A 19,598-nucleotide genomic window follows, 5' to 3' on the forward strand; every position below is an offset into this window, starting at 1 on the left:
CTGCTTAAGGGAATTATAGATGGATCAGATATAACAATCATAAATATTTATGCCCCAAACAATGGAGCATCTATGTACATCAAACAAATTGAAGCAAACAAAAAAAATCCAAAAAATTGACAAATGAAAAGTTGGATCTTTGTAAAAATAAATAAAATTTATAAGCCATTAGTCATGCTAACAAAAAGAAAGAGATAAAAAACTCAAATTACTAAAATTTGTGATGACAAAGGAAATATCATTACTGACACTTCTGAAATACAGAGATATTTAGAAAATATTTTGAAAATTTATACTCCAATAAAATAAAAATTCTCAAAGACATGACAAATTTTTAGAGACATATGACCTACTCAGATTGAACCAGGAGGACATACACGATTTGAACAGATCAAACTCAAGCAATGAAGACGCCATCAAAAGCCTAACAATTAAGAAAGCCCAGAACCAGACGGACTCTCGGCTGAGTTCTGCAAAACCTTCAAAGAAGAATTAACACCAATACCTCTCAAATTATACCATGAAATAGAAAAGGAGGGAAGCTTTCCAAACTCACTCTATGAAGCTGGTTTCATTCTGATACCAAAACCAAAGACACACCAAGGAAAGAAAACTTCAGATCAGTATCCCTAATGAACATACATGCAAAAATTCTCAATAAAATTCTGGCAAATCTCATACAAAAACATATTAAAAAGATAGTACCCCATGACCAAGTGGGGTTCACCCCAGAGATGCAGGGTTGGTTCAACATATGGAAATAAATAAACATGATTCATCACATTAATAGACTTAAAGACAAGAATCATATGATGATCTCAATAGATGTAGATCAAAACACTAGAAAAACTAGGAATATTAGGAAAATACCTCAATATTGTAAAAGATATATATGCTGAACTCAAGGCCAACATTATTCTAAATGGAGAAAGATTGAAAGCATTCCCTCTAAGAACTGGAACAAGATAAGGATGCCCTCTTTTACCACTTTTATTCAACATTGTCCTTGAAACTCTAGCCAGAGCAATTAGAGAGAAGAAAGAAATTAAAACAATATATATAGGGGGAAAAAGAACTCAAACTATCACTATTTGCTGACAACATTGTTCTATATTTAGAAGATCCAAAAATTCCACCAGAAATCTTCTAGAACTAACAAATGAATTCAGCAAAGTAGCCGGATATAAAATTAACACCCATAAATCAAATGTGTTCCTATACATTAGTGATGAATTCACTGAAAGAGAATTTAGAAAAACTAGTTATATAGGAGGAATAACTTCCAGTGTGCTATTCCACAGTAGGATAACTATAAATAATGATAAAATTCTGTATATTGTTAAAGGCTAGTACAAATAATTTTACGTGTTTTCACTACAAAATATGATGTTTGAGGAGATACATACATTTAACTTGATTTAAATATTATATGTTTATGTAATTATATAATATATACCTATATCTATACATCACAATATTTGTCTTTTTATGTATCAGTTAGAAAATTTAAGTTTTAAAAATTAAAAATAAAGCAAAGGTATTAATATTAACTAGCCTCATTTGAATCCACTACTTCATAGAATTGGATTATATATTTAAACAAAGCAATCTTTGTCTCCCTTTATTTCTAAAATGATAATTGCTGCTACCAAATGCATAATTTAACTTGGAAAATTAGGTATTAAATTTGAGGAATACACAATAACAGTAAAAAACAAAATCAGGCAGTGCCAATCACCTGTGTGTCAGATGAAGTTCTGTGTCTCTCGACTGTAACGATGATTGTTCACACAGGTGCCTAGACATGTAGTAACATTGATGCATCCATAAGATGAATATGGCTCAAACACTCCCCCTCATGGCAGTACATTGTAAAAATATGAAATATGAAAACATTAATAAAATATTGGAAGACTCTGATTCAAATTCTCTTGAGAGATTTTCAAGTGCTTAGTTCAATATAAAAATACTCCAATTACAGGACCTGCATATTGTTTCTATTCTATAGTAATGTAATTTATGATTGTCCCATTGGAGACTTATAGCTCTGGTCTTTACTCCCTAAATTTCAGATTTCATATATGTAGGTACTTAATTAACATATTCCCTTGGATGTAAAATAGGCATTTCAAAATTAATTAACATGTTCCACATAGAATTCTTAATCCTTCACCCAAAGCTTCTTCTCTGTTCTTTCCCAGATTTATAAATTGTCTTTATCTAATGTTCAAAATGTACTCCAATAACATCATTGTTCTATGTCTAGTAATCAGCATACTTCTTTCCTTTTGCTCTTTCTCCCCATCTGATCTTTCAGTAAATCTTGTCATCCTAAACATACCCCTGGGCAGTGAATGTAGCTCAGTGGTAGAGCATTTGCATTAGGCCTGAGTGAGATGCCCACATCCTCTTCTCCCAATGTACAGATTCCAAATACATCACTAATGCCTCCATTCCCTTTTCTACCACTGTATTCCAGACTGTCTCACTTCTCTTCTCTTTGTCCTTCATTCTTGATTTCTAAGGAACCTTGTCCACATTCTTGCAAGACACAGCTTTTGATAGTGTAAATCAAATTCTTGTGCTTCTTGTTTCCATGGATTGAAACTGCAGATGATAAAAATCCCAAGCCTGTGGGCCTAACCTATTCTGGCCACCACTTCCATTTCCATAACATTGTTCCAATCACAGTGACTTTTTTTTTTAATATTTTTTGGTTGTTGATGAACCTTTATTTTTATTTACTTTTTATTTATTTGTATGTGGTGCTGAGAATCAAACCCAGTGCATCACACATGCTAGGCAAGCGTGTTACCACTGAGCTACAACCCCAGCCCCAACTTTCTTTTTATTCTTGTAACACACCAAGCTTATTCCCACATTGGTATATGAATTAAATATTCTTCATTTTTGTCTGTAATGCTCTTCACCAAGCATTCCACTCATGCTTATTCAGGTATCAGTTATACTTAGTTATACTTATTCAGGTATCAGTTGAAACGTCCCCATTCCCAGAGACCTCCTAACATAAACTAGCCACATGTCTTTCAATCATATCATTCTGTCTTATTTTTTACCCAGTACTTATCATTGCCTGATATTTCCTCTTTCCTTTTGTCATTCCATGGTCTATTTCTTTTCACTAGGATGTAGACTCCTTAAGGCAAAGAACTCACCTGTTTCAATTCTGTCTTTGATACTGAGAACAATGCACAGCAATATAGAGGCCTCAGGAAGTATTTGTTGGATTACCGAATGGATATTTTATTATATTAGTCTTGTAAAAATAAGATCACTTTCAGCTCATTATGGCTTAGTCAGACTTATTTGGGGCTCCCAGTCTGTCTTTTCTACTACACGGTGGACTCCCTCCCACCAGTTGTCTAGGGTCCATATGCAGTCTCCTATAAAAATCTCAATAAAAAATCTTAAACTCAATTTACTACAAGCATAAGTGGTTACACCTTTATGGTAATCCTAAGTAAAGTATCATTTTGACAAAGACACACCCCTGATAATGGGAAGAACCAAGCATATGGAAGAGTTTTCATTCCTCTTTTCATGATGGATTTTGCCAGATCCCTTGGAATTATTGCAAAAATATTTAAAACTAATCTTGTTTTAACAACTTTCTTTATCACAAACATATAGTAATGTGACTTACTTTTTCTTTCTCCAAACAAAATAGAGAATGAGGAGGAGTGCGCTAAGAAAAACACAAACGAAGATCATCGAAACTATATATATGCAAGTAGAAGAACAAGTAGCACCTGAAAGAAAAACCAGAAACATGTTCTTCATGACCATACTTTTTTTCCTCTACAGTGTACTGCATCCTGGGACCTTTAATTTGCAATATTCCTTTTTTTTATTATTAATTTTATTGGTTTATCATAATTACATGTGCTGAATTCATTGTGATATGTTTGTATGTACAAATAATTTGGTTAATTTCATTCCTCAATGCCTCTTCTCTCCTTCCCCCTTCCCCTTATTCTTCCTTCTCTTCTTTTGATTCTTACTGCTTCACTGACATTCAAATTTATTCTTTACAAGAATGTGCCATATTCCAATTTATAAAAAAATATAGTAAAATATACTCAAACTGGTACATATTCTTCAAAATAAGACATGTGATATTTAATATAATCCTATTGATCTCAAAAAGGAGAAAAAAATTACATAACCACTTAAATATTCATCATAGATAAATGATTAAGCAAAATAGAGTATACTGGATGACTACATTACCAAAATGAAATTTAGAGTCTGTAATAACATCAGAAAATGAATTTCTAATAATAACAAATATTTAAGATTAACATATAAAAAACTGTAAGAAGCTTTTTACAAGGATTATTTACATTAACTGGTAGGTACAGTAATTAGGTACAGATGGGGAAATGCAGTGTCTGTAGTTAAGAGAATCACTTAAATACACGGTGATTAAGTGGCAAAATTGGGAAACAAGTTCAGTTCCAACTCCAGAAGATGAACTCTTGGGAAAACAAAAAACAAACTGCAAGGTTTTGAGCATCAACACTTTTAAAAATAGGGTTTTTTTGACCCTAGTGTTCCCAAATCATATGATAGATACCTCTTCTTTCTATGTTGCCTTTGAATATAATTCCTACTTCTTTTAATATAATTTAAAATTAACAAAAGGCCATTCTTAAGGATTAACAATGATTGTTCTTAGATAAAATAGAAAATTGAACTTGTGTTTTATGTTGGCCCCTAAGGAAATTTGAAGTTATGTTAAATGCATGAAATATTGTGAGTTTTATATTCTTAAGTCTTGTCAGGGTAGGGGTTTATTTGTTTATTTGTTGGTCTTGTCCTTTTTAAAATTCTCCTAAATATAAATATTAATCCTATAGTAAACTTTCACCCCTGTTTAATTTGCTGGTTTGAATTTTCTATTACCAATGAAGGAAAAGAGAGCCTTGTCACTAGTTTCTTCTTCCCTAAATACTGTTAGAAAAGCACCTGTGTTTTAGTTGAATAACTTTGGCCATTTACTTTTGAGTGCTCAGCCATTGTTTTGTGTGAGCTTCTGTTTTTACTGATGTTCTTATTCAATGAGATACTACATACCCATTCTAAATAGTCAGAGGAGACTGAACCTGAAGACCCAAATGTGAACATAAATCTCTAAAGTCAACAACAAAGAAGCATAGGGGAGCTAGGCATGGTGGCACACGCCAGTAATCCCAGTGGCTCCGGAAGCTGAGAAAGGAGGATCGCCAGTTCAAAGCCAGCCTCAGCAAAAGTAAGACTCTAAGCAACTCAGTGAGACCCTGTCTCTAAATAAAATACAAAATAGGGCTGGGGATGTGGCTCAGTGGTCAAGTGCCTCTGAGTTCAATTCCCAGGAAGCCTACGTGTGATGGTGCACACCTGTAATCCCAGCAGTTTGGGAGGCTGAGGTAGGAGGATTGTGAATTCAAAGCCAACCTCAGCAATTTAGCAAGGCACTAAGCAACTCAATGAGGCCCTGTCTCTAAGTAAAATACAAAAATAGGTCTGGGGATGTGACCCAGTGGTCAAGTGTCCCTGGGTTCAGTTCCTGGTATTGAGAGGAAAAAAACAAAACACAACAAACAAACAAAAAAAAACCCACAAAAAAAAAAAAAAAAAAAAAAAAATATATATATATATATATATATATGTATTCAATGAGATAGTACATACGTCACAAAAGTAAGCAAGAATAATGCTTTTATAAATTCACATTACTTCTTACAGACTTTGTACCTTAGTAAGAAGTAAACTTAACCATAAGTTAACCAAACTAGCCAATAGATTGATGGGAGATAAGATGGGGAGATTTACCAGGAAAAAGAAACTAATTAATTTCAGCTTCGAGAGACAGATAAGCAAAAATATTTCTTGAGACTTAATTAAAATTATAGTGATAAAAGTAAAAGATTTAAATTCAAAACAACAAAAATACTGCAGAGGAACTTCCAGTGATAAGAAATTATGAAGAATCAAACATAGGAGATGTAAAGAAGACAAAGCAATGAGCTATGAAGGTACAAGATAAAAGAGGCTGCAGCCTTGGGGAGGTACAAAGCAGACAACACACGAAGAAAGAGCCTTGAAAAAGCAGAAGATGACTCAGGGGGGGTAACAGAATTTATGGTTAAAATCACCTACTTTATATTCCAAAATGCAACGCTGGACAGCCAAGATGCTTACAACCCAGCCAAAATAAAAATGGAGGAGTAGGTGTGACTTATTGAACTCACTTCAAATAACTAAGGGCTATTTAGTTCAGGGCTCCAGAATGAAGGCCTTTACACTCTGATTTTCAGGGTCTCCTATCTACACACAAAAGTTCACCCCACCAAAAACTGTAGCCTTTTATAAACCTCCAGTAAAGAAAGCTTCATCCAAGTGAGGCGGCTAAGTAAAAGAAACATAATGTTAAAATGGTAGGGGTGGAGGTAAGGGAAGACAATTAAAGAAACAGAAGTTAAATATAATCTTTACAAATTATTATTCCCAGATATATTTGATATTACTTTCTTAAAGTCTATAAAAAATAGACAATTTTCATTTTAAATCCCCAAAGCAATTCTAAATTAAAAACCTGATTTGTCCAAAAAAGGAAAAATTCAATGAATCAGTTTGAAGATAATTTTGAGAAAACCTTCCAGCTAACATGAAAAAGAGAAAAAAAAGATACAAAAATTTGAAAAAAAAAAATCGAATCCAAATATTTCAATGCTTATTTACTCAGAGGTTTATACAAAAAGAATCAGTTAGATGAACAGGCAGGAAATTATCAGAGAAATGAGAAAATGCTCAGAATTGAAATATTTTAGATTAAATGAATGCAGCACATGTATTCACATGGAAGGATAAAATGAATAAACAAACAAAACAAAACATGGCACTAGGATTGTTTTAATCAGTTTTTTCATTGCTGTGACCAAAAGATCTGACAAGAACAATTAAAGAAGGAAAAGTTTATTTGGAGGCTCACAGTTTCAGAGGTCACAGTCCGTGTATGGATAACTCCATTCTCTGGGACTCAAGGTGAAGTAGAACATCATGGTGGAAGGGTGTGGAGGAGGAAAGCATCTGAGAACATGGGACCGGAATGCGGAGAGAGCTCTGCTCAAGAAGGATATAAATATAAACCCCAAAGCCACACCCCTAGGGACCCCCCTTCTCCAGCCACACCCCAATTACCTACCGTGAGTGCCCAGTTAATTCCTGTCAGAGGATTAATACACTTATTAGGTTAAGGCTCTCACAACCCAATCATTTTCTCTGTAAGCTTTCTTGGATTGTCTCACACATCAGCTTTTGGGGGACATCTCATCTCCAAACCACAACAAAAATAAAGAAGAAAAGAATATGGAGTAGTATATGCTATTGCAATTAGCAGATTGACATGTGACTTCTCGTCAGGACCAATGGACGATTCAGGCAGAAGGATGGTTAACATAAACTATAGAATATGTGTGTTAGTCAGCCTTCCATTGCTGTGACCCAACAAGAACAAGCTGGAGGATGAAAAGCTTATTTTGGCTCATGGCTTCAAAGGTTTATTCCCTGATCTGTCAAGTCCACTGCTCTGGGCCCAAGACGAGGCAGAACATCATAACAAGAGAGGGTGGTGAAGTAGCACTGCTCACCTCATGATGGCCAGGAAGGACAGAGGGAGAATATGAATATGTGCATGACTATGGCACTGGGGACATGCCCCCAGTGACCCACCTTTTCCAATCATGCCCCATCTCTGAATATTCCTGAGTTAACACAGGAGCTTTTGGGTGACACTTGTATCCAAATCTTGTTCTGTAGTGCTTATCCAAACATAAAGGGATTCCCAAAATAGAGCAAAATGTTAGGAGTATCATTTCTACCTTCCTTCACAAAAAAAAAAAAAGAGTATGGAAATTCTGGTTAGCAGGTAAGTCAGGATCTCTTCATCATTTCTGTAGAGAATATCTAAGGCAATGTGATAAGGGTTGAAAATGATGCTGTCTTATACTTCTGGGAGAGGGGGTTCAAAGCACAGCAATTCCTGAACATTTTGACAAGGGCCCCATGGGCAACAAAGCTATGGAAATGCAGTTGTAACAGAAGAAAAGATGCTTATCAGTATGAAATTGGGTAATATAGGCAGGTTTTAATTCTAGCAATGACCTAATTAGTTTGAGGCTAACCCTCCCACTGAAGACATTAAGAAAATATGGACAAATTACTTTAAAAATGTTCTGAAACATCAAAGGGTTACCAGATCATTAAGAATTTATAGACCTAGTAAAAGGAGAAAGCCAAGAGAGGGAGTGTCTCATTTTAAGATATGTTTTTACTCAGTAGAAGCACAAATTTTTAAAGTGAAAGCCAAAGCTGAGATACTGAAAAGTTGAGCAGAAAAGTCAGCAATAAAGCCTGGAATTAAAAGTCTACCAAGGCAAAGGGTCCTGGTAGGACTTGAGGCTTAAAATTCCAAAGAGTTAAACTCCAGTAGAAAAGATGAACCAGAGCCAGGCACACACCTCTAATCCCAGCAGCTTGGGAGGCTGAGGAAGGAGGATGGCAAGTTCAAAACCAGTCTCAGCAACTTAGTGAGACCCAAAGCAATTTAGCAAGACTTCATCTCAAAATAAAAAAGGACTGAGGATGTGGCTCAGTGGTTAAGTAACCCAAGTTCAATCCCTAGTACCCAAAACAAACAAACAAAAAAGCAAAAACAACAAAATCAAAAAAGAATGGACCAGAAAGAGACTCCACTTTTCAAGGAGCGAAGAGTATAGACTATTTCAAGTCATCTAATCCCTAATTGTATTAAGGCAATCTATCCCTAATAAGCACCTACAGAAAGCAAAAGTAAATGCTTTCTGAGAGAAGATAAAATCATACATCACAAAAGACCACAAATATGATTACATTTACATGAAAATGTACAGATGTATAGATATATAAATCAAATTAGTTTTTCCCAGGGCTGGGGATATGAGCATTTGGGAATTTAGGTTAAAGAGTATAAAGTACTTCAGTAACATACCCCTTCACCTCCACTGCTATGGCTATAATTTCTTTTAAAATTGAGAGAATAAAAAGCATTAGAAAGATTGTGAAGAAATTCAAACATTCGTGTATTGCTATTAGGAACTTAAAATGGTTCAACCACTGTGGAAAACAGTTTAGTAGTTCCTCAAAAAGGTCAATATCATATTACCATGTGAACCACCAATTTACTTTTGGGTATATTCCCAAGAGAATTGGAAACATGCACATGCAAAAACTTTTACACAAATATTCATAGCAAAATCATTTGCCATAACAAAAAATGAAAATAACTCAGATATTTATAAACTGATGGATGGGTAAACAAAATGTGGAACATTTATAGAAAAGGATATTTTCTCCCATATTAAGAAATCAAAAGGCTGGAGATATAGATAGCTCAGTTGGTAGAGTGCTTGCCTTGCATGCACAAGGCCCTGCCTGGGTTCAATACCCAGCACCACAAAAAAAAAAAAAAAGAAAGAAAGAAAAAAGAAATCAAGGGTTTTGGACAACCACAAGCAGAATAAGAATACTACATTAGGGCACATGATAATAAAACTGGTAAGCAACAAACACCAGGAGAAAATCTTACACATAGCCAGAGCTGGGGATGGGGAAGATACTTTTCTTTCTAAAGATTAAGCAACAAGACGAAGAAATGTCTTTTCAACAGTAATCATGGTAATAGAAAGTCAATAAAATGACATATTTGACATTGTCAAATTAATGCAAAAAAATCTGTCAAATTGGAATCACAAATTTTGTGAAAATGTTCTTCAAAAGTAAAGACATATTCTTTAATCAAAAATATTGAGAAAATTGGTCCCAGGTAAGCCTCTACTAAAGGAAAGCAATAGAGAAATTCTCCACGTAGAGGAAAAATTATTTCAGAGAAAAGCATGAAAAATGGGCAAGGAAATGAATAGCAACAGAGAGGGTAAATCTAAATGAATAGTACAACAAATAACAGTCATAGCAATGATAATATGCTATGATATATAAGCATAAAGAATGCCCAAAAATATTGGCACAAGGAGTGGGAGTTAATATAAACTCATTGCACTGTTGGGAAGTGATTACTAAAGTATTAAATTTTTTAGACCTTAATTAGTCATGATGTATGTTATAATTTCCAAGTCAATCACTAAAATAATGTAATCTGTAAACCAATATATGGGGGAAAGGAAATAGTAAAAAAAGAGAGACAGGAACAGGTGAGCTAACAGAAAATGATAGGAGTGTGGTAGATTAAACCCTTAAATTGTCAGTATGTACCATAAATATTTAGAGACTAAAGGTGAGATAACAGAAAATAAATGGTAAAGTGGTAGAATAAAACCTCAGATTATCAGTATGTAGAGTAAATATTTGGAGAAATTCTAATTTTAAAAGATTATTGGGTAAAATATAAAGACATTATTCACATACTATTTCTTGAGCTCTTTAAAAATTATCCCATTCCTATTAACCCTGTTTAATTATGGTTATAGAACTGAGTGAGCACCCACACCCAAGCTAAGGAACCAAGATGAGATAGTCGTCACCGAGCACAAATGTGGGCCCAGCTTTGCCAGAACTTTCCATTTTAGAGAAAAGATGAAACCCATAATATTCACCTGAAATTTATGGATCTTTAAATGTTGACAAATAATTTAAACTGTTTAAAAAGAAACACTTTGGGGCTAACCTATTTAAGGCTTCTAGTTTGAGAATGATGTTGTATATAAATTTTTATTTCATTAAAACCTTAACATACTAATTACAAATAATTACTTTTTTTACTCCTTAAAGCCTTCTGTCTGGGAGTCCATCAACAATACTTTGTTATTTTACTTCGGTAAAAGGATAAATGGTTTATACCTAGTCATAATAAAAAAAAATATGGTTATAAATACAGTTGGCAGAGCTTGAAGGGAAAGAAGGCAGAAAGAAATGGACAGCAAAGAGAGACTTTTTGTGGAGTATGAAACAAGAAATAGGCTTAACCATAAAGGTTGCAGAGGAAGGGAAAGGGCAGAGGAAAAGTTGAAGGTAGAGTAAATAAGCCCAAAGTGATTGAGGTAGAAATTGGGTAGAAGACATATCAAGATCAATTTCAAAATCTTCCATTTAAAAACAGCTGCCCCAGGGAGCAGGTGAGCAGGTTTATGAGGCTGTCTTCATTATTTCAGTCTTTTAACTATGCATGTGTATGATTTTTTTTTTCAAAGTACATGACTTAACAAACACCTATGAAAGTGAATTTTAAGGGAAGATAAATATTTCCCCTCTCTGGGCTTCACTGCTACTTACATTCTTGTTTTTCTGGCAGAGAAACAATCTTCTCTTCATTCCTTAGAGGGTGATCCATGTGCACAATCAGGTGTTGGAGTCCTAGGGACCTCACAGTTTCCATAGAGATGGTGTACATTTTAGTGACTGTTATGGTACCATTGGGGTTCTCAGCAAGGTACTCCTCAGGTGGACAATTCAGGATCCGTGAGGGGAAAAGAGAAATTCGAGGTGCAGGTTTTCCCACGGCTGAATAATTAAAGCTAAGAAAACCTTCAGAGTCAGGACTGAATCGGGGTTCCGATGTTAATTCAGTTACAGCTGAGGCAGAAAGAGAAACACAATTAAGTATGAAAATATACCATACCAGATTCCTATGCTGTTAAAACTTGGCCTCCCCAAATTTTTATATGATCCCAAAATGTTGAGAAGAGCCCTCTCAGATACCTTTCCTTGCATTTAAAAAAAAACAAACAACAACCTCATAGTATCATTTCCTATACCCACAGCCCCTCCAAGGTGAGAGGAACAACTGGTGTCTCAACTTTCATCCAGCCTAAAAGTTACATTTATCACAATATAGTAAGGTGACTGTGTCGCACTGCCACAAGCCATGAGGCATTTTGTTTATTTGAAGACTGGAAACTCCTTATTCTCTTAATCCTCATCATTCTTTCTCTTTCCCTAAAGTCTTTTTCTTTTCCTCACTTTTCTCAACTCTGCAGCGGAATGAAGGGATGCTTCACAGATGAAAGCCAGTGCAGGGTAAAGAAGTTAGAGGACAGGGGAGAAGGTCCTGCACTGTGTGAACATGGGCAGTCACTTGATCGTTACTGGCTTTCCCCCAACCCTTTTTTTTAATCCCTTACATATAGTAAATGACTTGGCTGGGATGCTCTCTATCAGTCCTTCATCCTCTAACATTCTCTGAATGCCAACCTTAAAATACCACAAGCCCATGATTTCTGCCTCAGTACTCTGATCCCACAGAAAACATTTAAATACTTAAGATGTTCAGGCAGACTTTTCCTCCATGACTTCCATGAGGAAACACGTTAAAGACACATTTGTAGCAGGCTTCGTCGTCAAATGTTACTTCATTGATTGTCAGGAAGGAGCAATTGGGTTCAATGATCTTGCAGTGCAGCCTGTCTATGTATGGTGGAAGAATCTTTTCTCCGTATTTACTGCTGTAAGTGCCAATATTTTGTGGTAGAGAGTCTTGGATCTTCTGCCAGGTGATTTGCACGACATTTGCTGGAGTTGTCAAATTGCAGAAAATGGTCACACTTGCTCCTAATACAGCTGTTTCATTACTGTTATGCTTTATTTTATGTAAGGAATCTGAAAATAAAGTTCAAAATTAAGAAAAATGTGCTTTTATGCTAATGCATATCATAGCACTTACCTCTCTATCTTTTAATTATCATTTATTTATCTGTCTTGCTCACTAGAAAATAAACTCTTCTATATTGAATATCTAGTTCTAAAATTATTTCTAGCATATATTACCTAATCAATTCATATTTATTGAGTACAAAAGTTGAAACACAAATTAAGCAACATGAGTATTGTTAGCTTTTAAAAATGCTTTTTAGTTAAAGTAGATCACAAGGTAAGAATGCTACTAACTGATCTAAACTAAAGGTGAGGTGTTATAGGCATAGAATTCATAGAGCAAATAAAACCTTTAGACCTTCAAAAGCACTGATTTCCTCAATCTTCTGCTACAATAGAAGACTGGCAGGAGGCCACAGTTTCTCTGTTGGTTGAACAAAAAAAATTTAATAATTTTCCTGATATGTAGAAAAGGGCATCTGATTATGTATTCTCTAATAGAAAGTTAAGTAAAATGTTATTTTGCTTCTGTAAAGACTTTGGAAAATGTTTATATTAAGTGATATGTGTGTGTATGTGTGTGTGTGTGTGTGTGTGTGTGTTTGAATGTGTTTTCTAAGTGTCACAATCTGCAAACCTAAATAAAAACTAGAATCATAAAATGTCATAGCTAGGTAGGATGGAGTACTCTGTGGGATATTAACACTCTCTGAGAACAACTAGGAAAGTTGAATTAATTACATAACAATATACTTAAGAGCATCAGACAACGGCAAAACCAAGAAAAACTAGAGGGAATAAAATTTCAGGAAGAGAGAATATCTCAGAGGTGAGTAATCTGGGGTTGTCAGTTCTCTGTAGGTAAGAAACTAGAAATCAGGGAATAGAGAGGTGTTTGTTTGTTTTGTTTTTTAAAACCCAGAGCTAGAGTGTATTTCATTTAATGAGATGTCTGTTCAATAACATCACTGTACCCTGGGTACAGTGATTGAAATCAGGGTGCTTAACCACTGAGCAACTTTCCTGGCCCTTTTAATTTTTTATTTTGAGACAAGGTCTCACAAAGCTGCTTAGGGCCCCACTAAGTTGCTGAGGCTGGCCTTGAACTTGTGATAGTCCTGCCTCAACTTCCTGAGTCCCTGGGATTTTAGGTGTGTGCCGCCATGCTTGGCATGTTACACAATTCTTTTAATATGTGGTGTTACAGTTTGGATCTTAGATGTTGCTGATAAACAGGCATTTATCCCTAAATGTGCTGCAGTGCTATTGGGAGGTAATGCAATCTTTAGGAGGTGGAACATAGTGCAAGAAACTAGGTCATTAGGCCAGGCCCTTGAAATGGATGTTGAAATCCCTATAGCTCCTTTTTCTCTTTTATTTCCTGCTGTGCCCTAAGGTGAGCAGCTTCTTTTGCCAAACATCCCCTCCTCAAAATAGTCATGGTCATCAAAAACAAGGAAACTCTGAGAAATTCCTATAGCTAATGGGGGCATAAGGAGATATGACAGGGTTGTGTAATGTGATACCTTGGATGGGATCCAGGCACAGAAAACACATTGAATACAAACTAAAGTAACATAAATTTACTATGGATGTTAGTTATGGACAATGTATCAGATTTGGTTTATTAATTTTAACAAATGTTATCATACTAATATGTGATGTTAATAACAGGAAAATCTAGTCATGGGAGTTACTGAAACTGTCTACTAGCTTCTCAATTTTTCTATAAGCCTAAAACTTTCTAAAAAAAATAAGCCATTTTAAAGAATCATTGTATCTCTATATATGCACACTAAGCAAGTAGAAAATATACACTTGGGAATAGTACTTACAATAGTTCACCCTCCTAATGAAAAGAAAATCTAGAAATAAACAAAATGGAAGATATATAAAACCTCTCTACTTAAATCTACAAAAGACTTCTTAGAAACAAAGAAGATATATATAAATTTAGAAATATACCATATTCAGATAGAAAAAAAAATTAAATGTCAATCCTCCCCAAGTTAAATTTGAAACTCAGTGGAAATTTAATCAAAATGCAAGTAGTTTTTAATTTTTTTTTAATTCTTGAATTAAGGAGTTGATTCTAAAAAGCCAATACAATAAACTGAAGACTTACTATCTAGATGAAAAGCTAAAGTAATGTCATGTTGCATAAAAAGATGATCTTCCCAATAAATGCTGTGTCCATGGGACATCTGTATGGACAAATTATAGATTGGCCACCACCTAAGACCAGAGACAAAAAAAATCTATTTAAAATGCACTGAAAATCTAAATGTGAGAGATAAAACACAGTTTTTAGAATATTGTATAACATCTATATGACTGTGGTAGCCAATGATTTCTCTCTCTCTCTTTTTTTTTTTTTTTTTTTTTTTTTGATAATGAGGATTGGACCCACCACTGAGCCACATGCCCAGCCCTTTTTTTTAATCTATTATTTTGAGACAGGGACTTGCTAAGTTGCTTAGGGCCTTGCAAAGTTGTTGAAGCTAACTTTGAACTTTCCATCCTCCTGCTTCAGCCTTCCAAGCCTTTGGGATTACAGGTCAGTGCCACTGTACCCGGTGCCATTGATTTTTTAAATAGGGAATACATTGTTATTTAGTGCCTTATTCCTTTCTTGGTGATATGAAGTAATAAATGAAAAGCTAGCTTATCTTAGGATTTAATAACTTCAATTCACCAAAAGATACGTCTTCAAAAGTAAGGAGGCAACCCATGGAGTGAGAAAATATATTTTCCATATGCGTACATGACAAAGATTTATACCCTAATGTATATATATTTCCACAAATCAACAAATCAATGGAAAACTGAACAAAATATTTGAATACACACATCACACACAAAATAGAGTATTTAAATGGCCAATAAATGTATTTAAGTTGCTCAACTTTGTCATCAGGAATACACTAATTAAAATGAGGACTATACAAGCACTCCTATAATCAGCCAATCTACTTCTAACTACATGCCTAATAGAAGTACATGTATAGATTTTCCAAAAACATAAACAGAGATGTTCAAAGGAGCATTCCTTGCTAAGCACCTTCTGTACCACTATACTAAATCTTGGTCACAATGAGCTGTGCATTTTAGGTGCTGAAGTATATTAGGGGAATAGAACAGAAAGAACAGGACATGCTGATTTCTTCTATGTCACCACCCATTGGCCTCAGCTTCTGTCATCCATCATTCAACTTTGAATTCAACGGAATTCAAATATCTAATTGAATTCAAACGATACCTCCCCCAGGGAAAAAAAAAAAAAAAAAAAAAAACTCCTTAACTAGAAGTTACTGTTTTTCTTTGATCTTGAAATCACTGTGATTAAAAAAAAAAAAAATCTCCTGAATTCTTAAAGAACACTGGTTATTGCTTTTATCATGAACCAAATGGATTTAGAAGAATTCAGGTTAAATATCTTTAATTAAATAATTTTAAATGACTAAAAATAATAGGACCGAATACTTGTTAATTCTTAAAGCTCGTAAGGATAGACAAACCCACAAAGGAAAAGATTTACAGACTTGATAGTATCAAAAAGGTCTTCATGAACAAGAAGAGACACAGAACAAGTCAGACTCAAAACTAAAAGGCAGATATGCTGCTTCAATATATTCACAAGGACTCCTACAAAGCAAAGCAAGTTTGCCAAGAGTTCATATGCTTCTGGTTGGTTTATAACCCCCAGTTTGAGTTACTCAGATACTCCTCTGATGCAGAAAGACTCTTCATTCTTACCTTTCTTGCATTCTGTTGAATAACTCATTGTTTCAAACATACTCAGTTTAAACAACTTGCTAGCTACATGATTAAATAGCCACATGATACAGACGCAAACATACCACCTTGTTTACCTCACTGTATAAAAGTAAATAGGCATTTTTTAAACTATTGATTCCAGCCAAACATGTTTGAAAGAAAAACTGTAGAGTTACCTGATTGTTGTGCACAGATGGGAAGAATCAAGAGGTGGGGGACAAGATGGAGTGGGAAACCCATGGAATTTGTTGATGAGAACTTTCACTATTGATGCATTTTCTTATCCTACCTCCAGCACTGTGAACCGATAGTGAATGTGCACCATTCACTACCTCCAACTTTTCCCGCCACAGGCCTGTTACTCATTAAGTCTGTAAACTGTTGTTTTTCAACTTCCTGGTCTGCCTAGCCACCAGTTCTTTTCAGGTACTTAGATCTATAAAAACATTTTTCTAAATATCTGTCTGCTGTTTGTAGCTGTCACACGATTTATTCACAGGCTCCTTTTCTACTGATTTGCAAGAAAATTTAATTAGCACTCCTTTTGAGAGTGTCATTAAGCCTTTCCTAATATTAATGTCCTGTTATCCATGCACATGACAAATATCGAGCTCATTTATCCACAGTGAGTGAGATCAAGGAACAAGACTGCTTTGGGTGCCTCCTGCTGCAGGGCAGAGCCCTGCTGAAAAGCTGAGGCAGACCTGAAGGCCCCCCTTATCCCAGTTCTTGCTGTCATGCCAGAAAGATTTCAGACATGTCACTCATAGTAACAGGCATGCGTTTATTAGAATGGAAAGGAAAAGGGAAAGGGGGATGTTCTCAAGGCAGACAGTGGGTCCTCTCAGGGAAGAGAACAGTGTGCTTCTCCAGCCCTCCAGAGTTATTGGGGGTTCCAGGGAAGTCTCCAGAGAGCACAACCCAGGTCCACCTTTTGACTTTTGACTCCCGGCATAAGAACTGCAGACTACCTACAAGAGGGGGTGGTATAGTACTCACAGAGAGGAAGTTTTGAAGGAAATTGAGTCCCCCCTGTTTTTGCCTCAATTTCCTGCCGCCTTAATCAGTTTATTACTCTTTGAGAAGAATTCAGCAAGCATTTTTAGTGAGGGTCTTAATGTTTTGGTTGTCAGGGTGATTGGGGGTTGTGACATGGCTTCAATGATAAGGGAGGGTCCAGGCTACCTGGTGGAGTATGATCTTGAAACAATGGATTTTCTTAGGGGATACAATTATGACCGGGACAGGTTTAACACACAGGTGCTATAACCTTCCAGGTGTGATCTGTGAGATAAGGTTCCATGTGGTTTTCAGTCACCCTTCATTGTCCTTTCTCTGCTCCCTCATTCATGGTTGACTAGCTTCCTAAAACCTAGGAAAGTTTGTTGTTCAGGGCAGTGAGACAGGATGTACTCATACACTGCTGGTGGGACTGCAAATTGGTGCAACCACTCTGGAAAGCAGTATGGAGATTCCTCAGAAAACTTGAAGTGGATGGACCATTTGACCCAGCTATCCCACTCCTTGGCACATACTCAAAGGACTTAAAATCGACATACTACAGTGATGCAGCCACATCAATGTTTATAGCAGCTTAATTTATAATAGCTGAGCTATGGAACCAACCTAGGTGCCCTTCAACAGATGAATGGATAAAGAAAATGTGATACACACACACACACACACACACACACACACACACACGATGGAATATTACTGATCTATGAATGAAATTAAAAATTGTCAGGAAATGGATGGAACTGAAGGCTATCATGCTAAGTGAAATAAGCCAATCCCTCAAAACCAAAGGTCAAATATTCTCTTTTATATGCGGATCTAATACATACACATATAAAAGAGAATATTTGAGGTGGGGGTAGGGAAAAATAGAAGTTCTTAGGATTAGACAAAGGAGAAAAAAAGGAAGGGAGGGGAGATGGGAATAGGAAAGACAGTGAAATAAATCAGACATAACTTTCCTATGTTCATATAGGAATACATGATCAGTGTACATTATGTACAACCATAAGGATGGGAAGTTATACTCCACACATGTATAACATGTTACAATATACTCTACTAGCATAGATATCTAAAAAGAATAAAAAAGAAAAAGAAAAAAAACATAAAGACTCTAAAGAATGTGATAACAAAGGAAATGGAGAGGGGAAAACTAGCCAGTTCCTTTGTCTCCAATCTTTAAGTGAAGATCAAAGCAAAGCAACTTTGGTTATAAAATAAAAGAACATACTCATAAAACATCTGAAGAAATCCATCTGTACAGCGAGCATGCAATCTGTCTGTACATTCCCCCTGCCTTCCGGAGCATCTCTGCCCTCCATATCGTTCCACTCTGCAGCTGCCCAGGACGACATGAATAAAAAAATGTCCAAACCCTCTCTGTTGAGTCATCCAAGTTCTTTCTCTGGGATTGAAAAAGAGTACAGTGAGGCTTCCCAGCCCTGGGGTTGAACAACTGTTTTCGAAAGATATATGCCAAGCCTCTGAAAAATATTCTTCTTGCCATCTTCCCCCAAAGAACTGGAGTAGAAAAATTAAAAATTTTTATATCCTATATAATTAAAAATAATTAAAAATCATATCCTATAAGATCATTAAACACTTTCCAATTAAATACTATTCACTTGCTAAGATGAAGAGAGGGAAAGTGCTCCTTACCTGGTACTTTTAATTACTCTTTTTGTCATTTAAATCCCAATCCAACCACCTGCCTGATGGCCTTCCACACCCACAATTTTGCATGTTTCCCCAGAATGCCTTCCTCCTGGAGAAGCCATGCACATTCACTACCAGTTCACAGCATATTTTAATGAGAACAGTCCATTTGAAAATGAAGATTTTTTTCCCAAAATGTGCTTGGTATTTTAATCATCATGGTCTTCAAGACTATATGTTCTGCCTTAAAAATTGGGGATGAAGATCTTTATCTCTATCTCCCAAAGTATTCCTAATCAGCCACAAAAATCGAAGTGGGAGAAAATGAAGCCAAATCTGGGACCTGGGGCAAATCCTCAACTCAGAAGTGTACAGTTGGTCTTGTCTTCTTTAGACTGAGATCAGTATCCAGCATCCATGTCACACACACACATAGTTACACAACCCAGTCCCCCAACCCAGGACTGCAAAGACCCCAGTGTATTGTTTTCCAGTCCCAA

The 19,598-nt window shown here is 35.6% G+C and overlaps 1 protein-coding gene across 1 annotated transcript in view; it reads right to left on the reverse strand.

The window, feature by feature from the left end:
• Window positions 1–16,662, reverse strand: part of LOC114093193 (OX-2 membrane glycoprotein) — a 24,354-nt gene extending 7,692 nt beyond the window's left edge. Inside the window, exons 1-4 of the mRNA XM_027935909.2 lie at window positions 16,599–16,662; window positions 12,313–12,651; window positions 11,329–11,628; window positions 378–479 (exon numbers count right to left, since the gene is read on the reverse strand). Coding sequence (XP_027791710.2) covers window positions 378–479; window positions 11,329–11,628; window positions 12,313–12,651; window positions 16,599–16,662 — 805 coding nt within the window. The remainder of the gene's footprint in view (window positions 1–377; window positions 480–11,328; window positions 11,629–12,312; window positions 12,652–16,598) is intronic.
• Between the last annotated feature and the right edge of the window lie 2,936 nt (window positions 16,663–19,598).

The sequence above is a fragment of the Marmota flaviventris genome, chromosome 8 (assembly GCF_047511675.1).
Source record: "Marmota flaviventris isolate mMarFla1 chromosome 8, mMarFla1.hap1, whole genome shotgun sequence".
Taxonomy (NCBI): domain Eukaryota; kingdom Metazoa; phylum Chordata; class Mammalia; order Rodentia; family Sciuridae; genus Marmota; species Marmota flaviventris.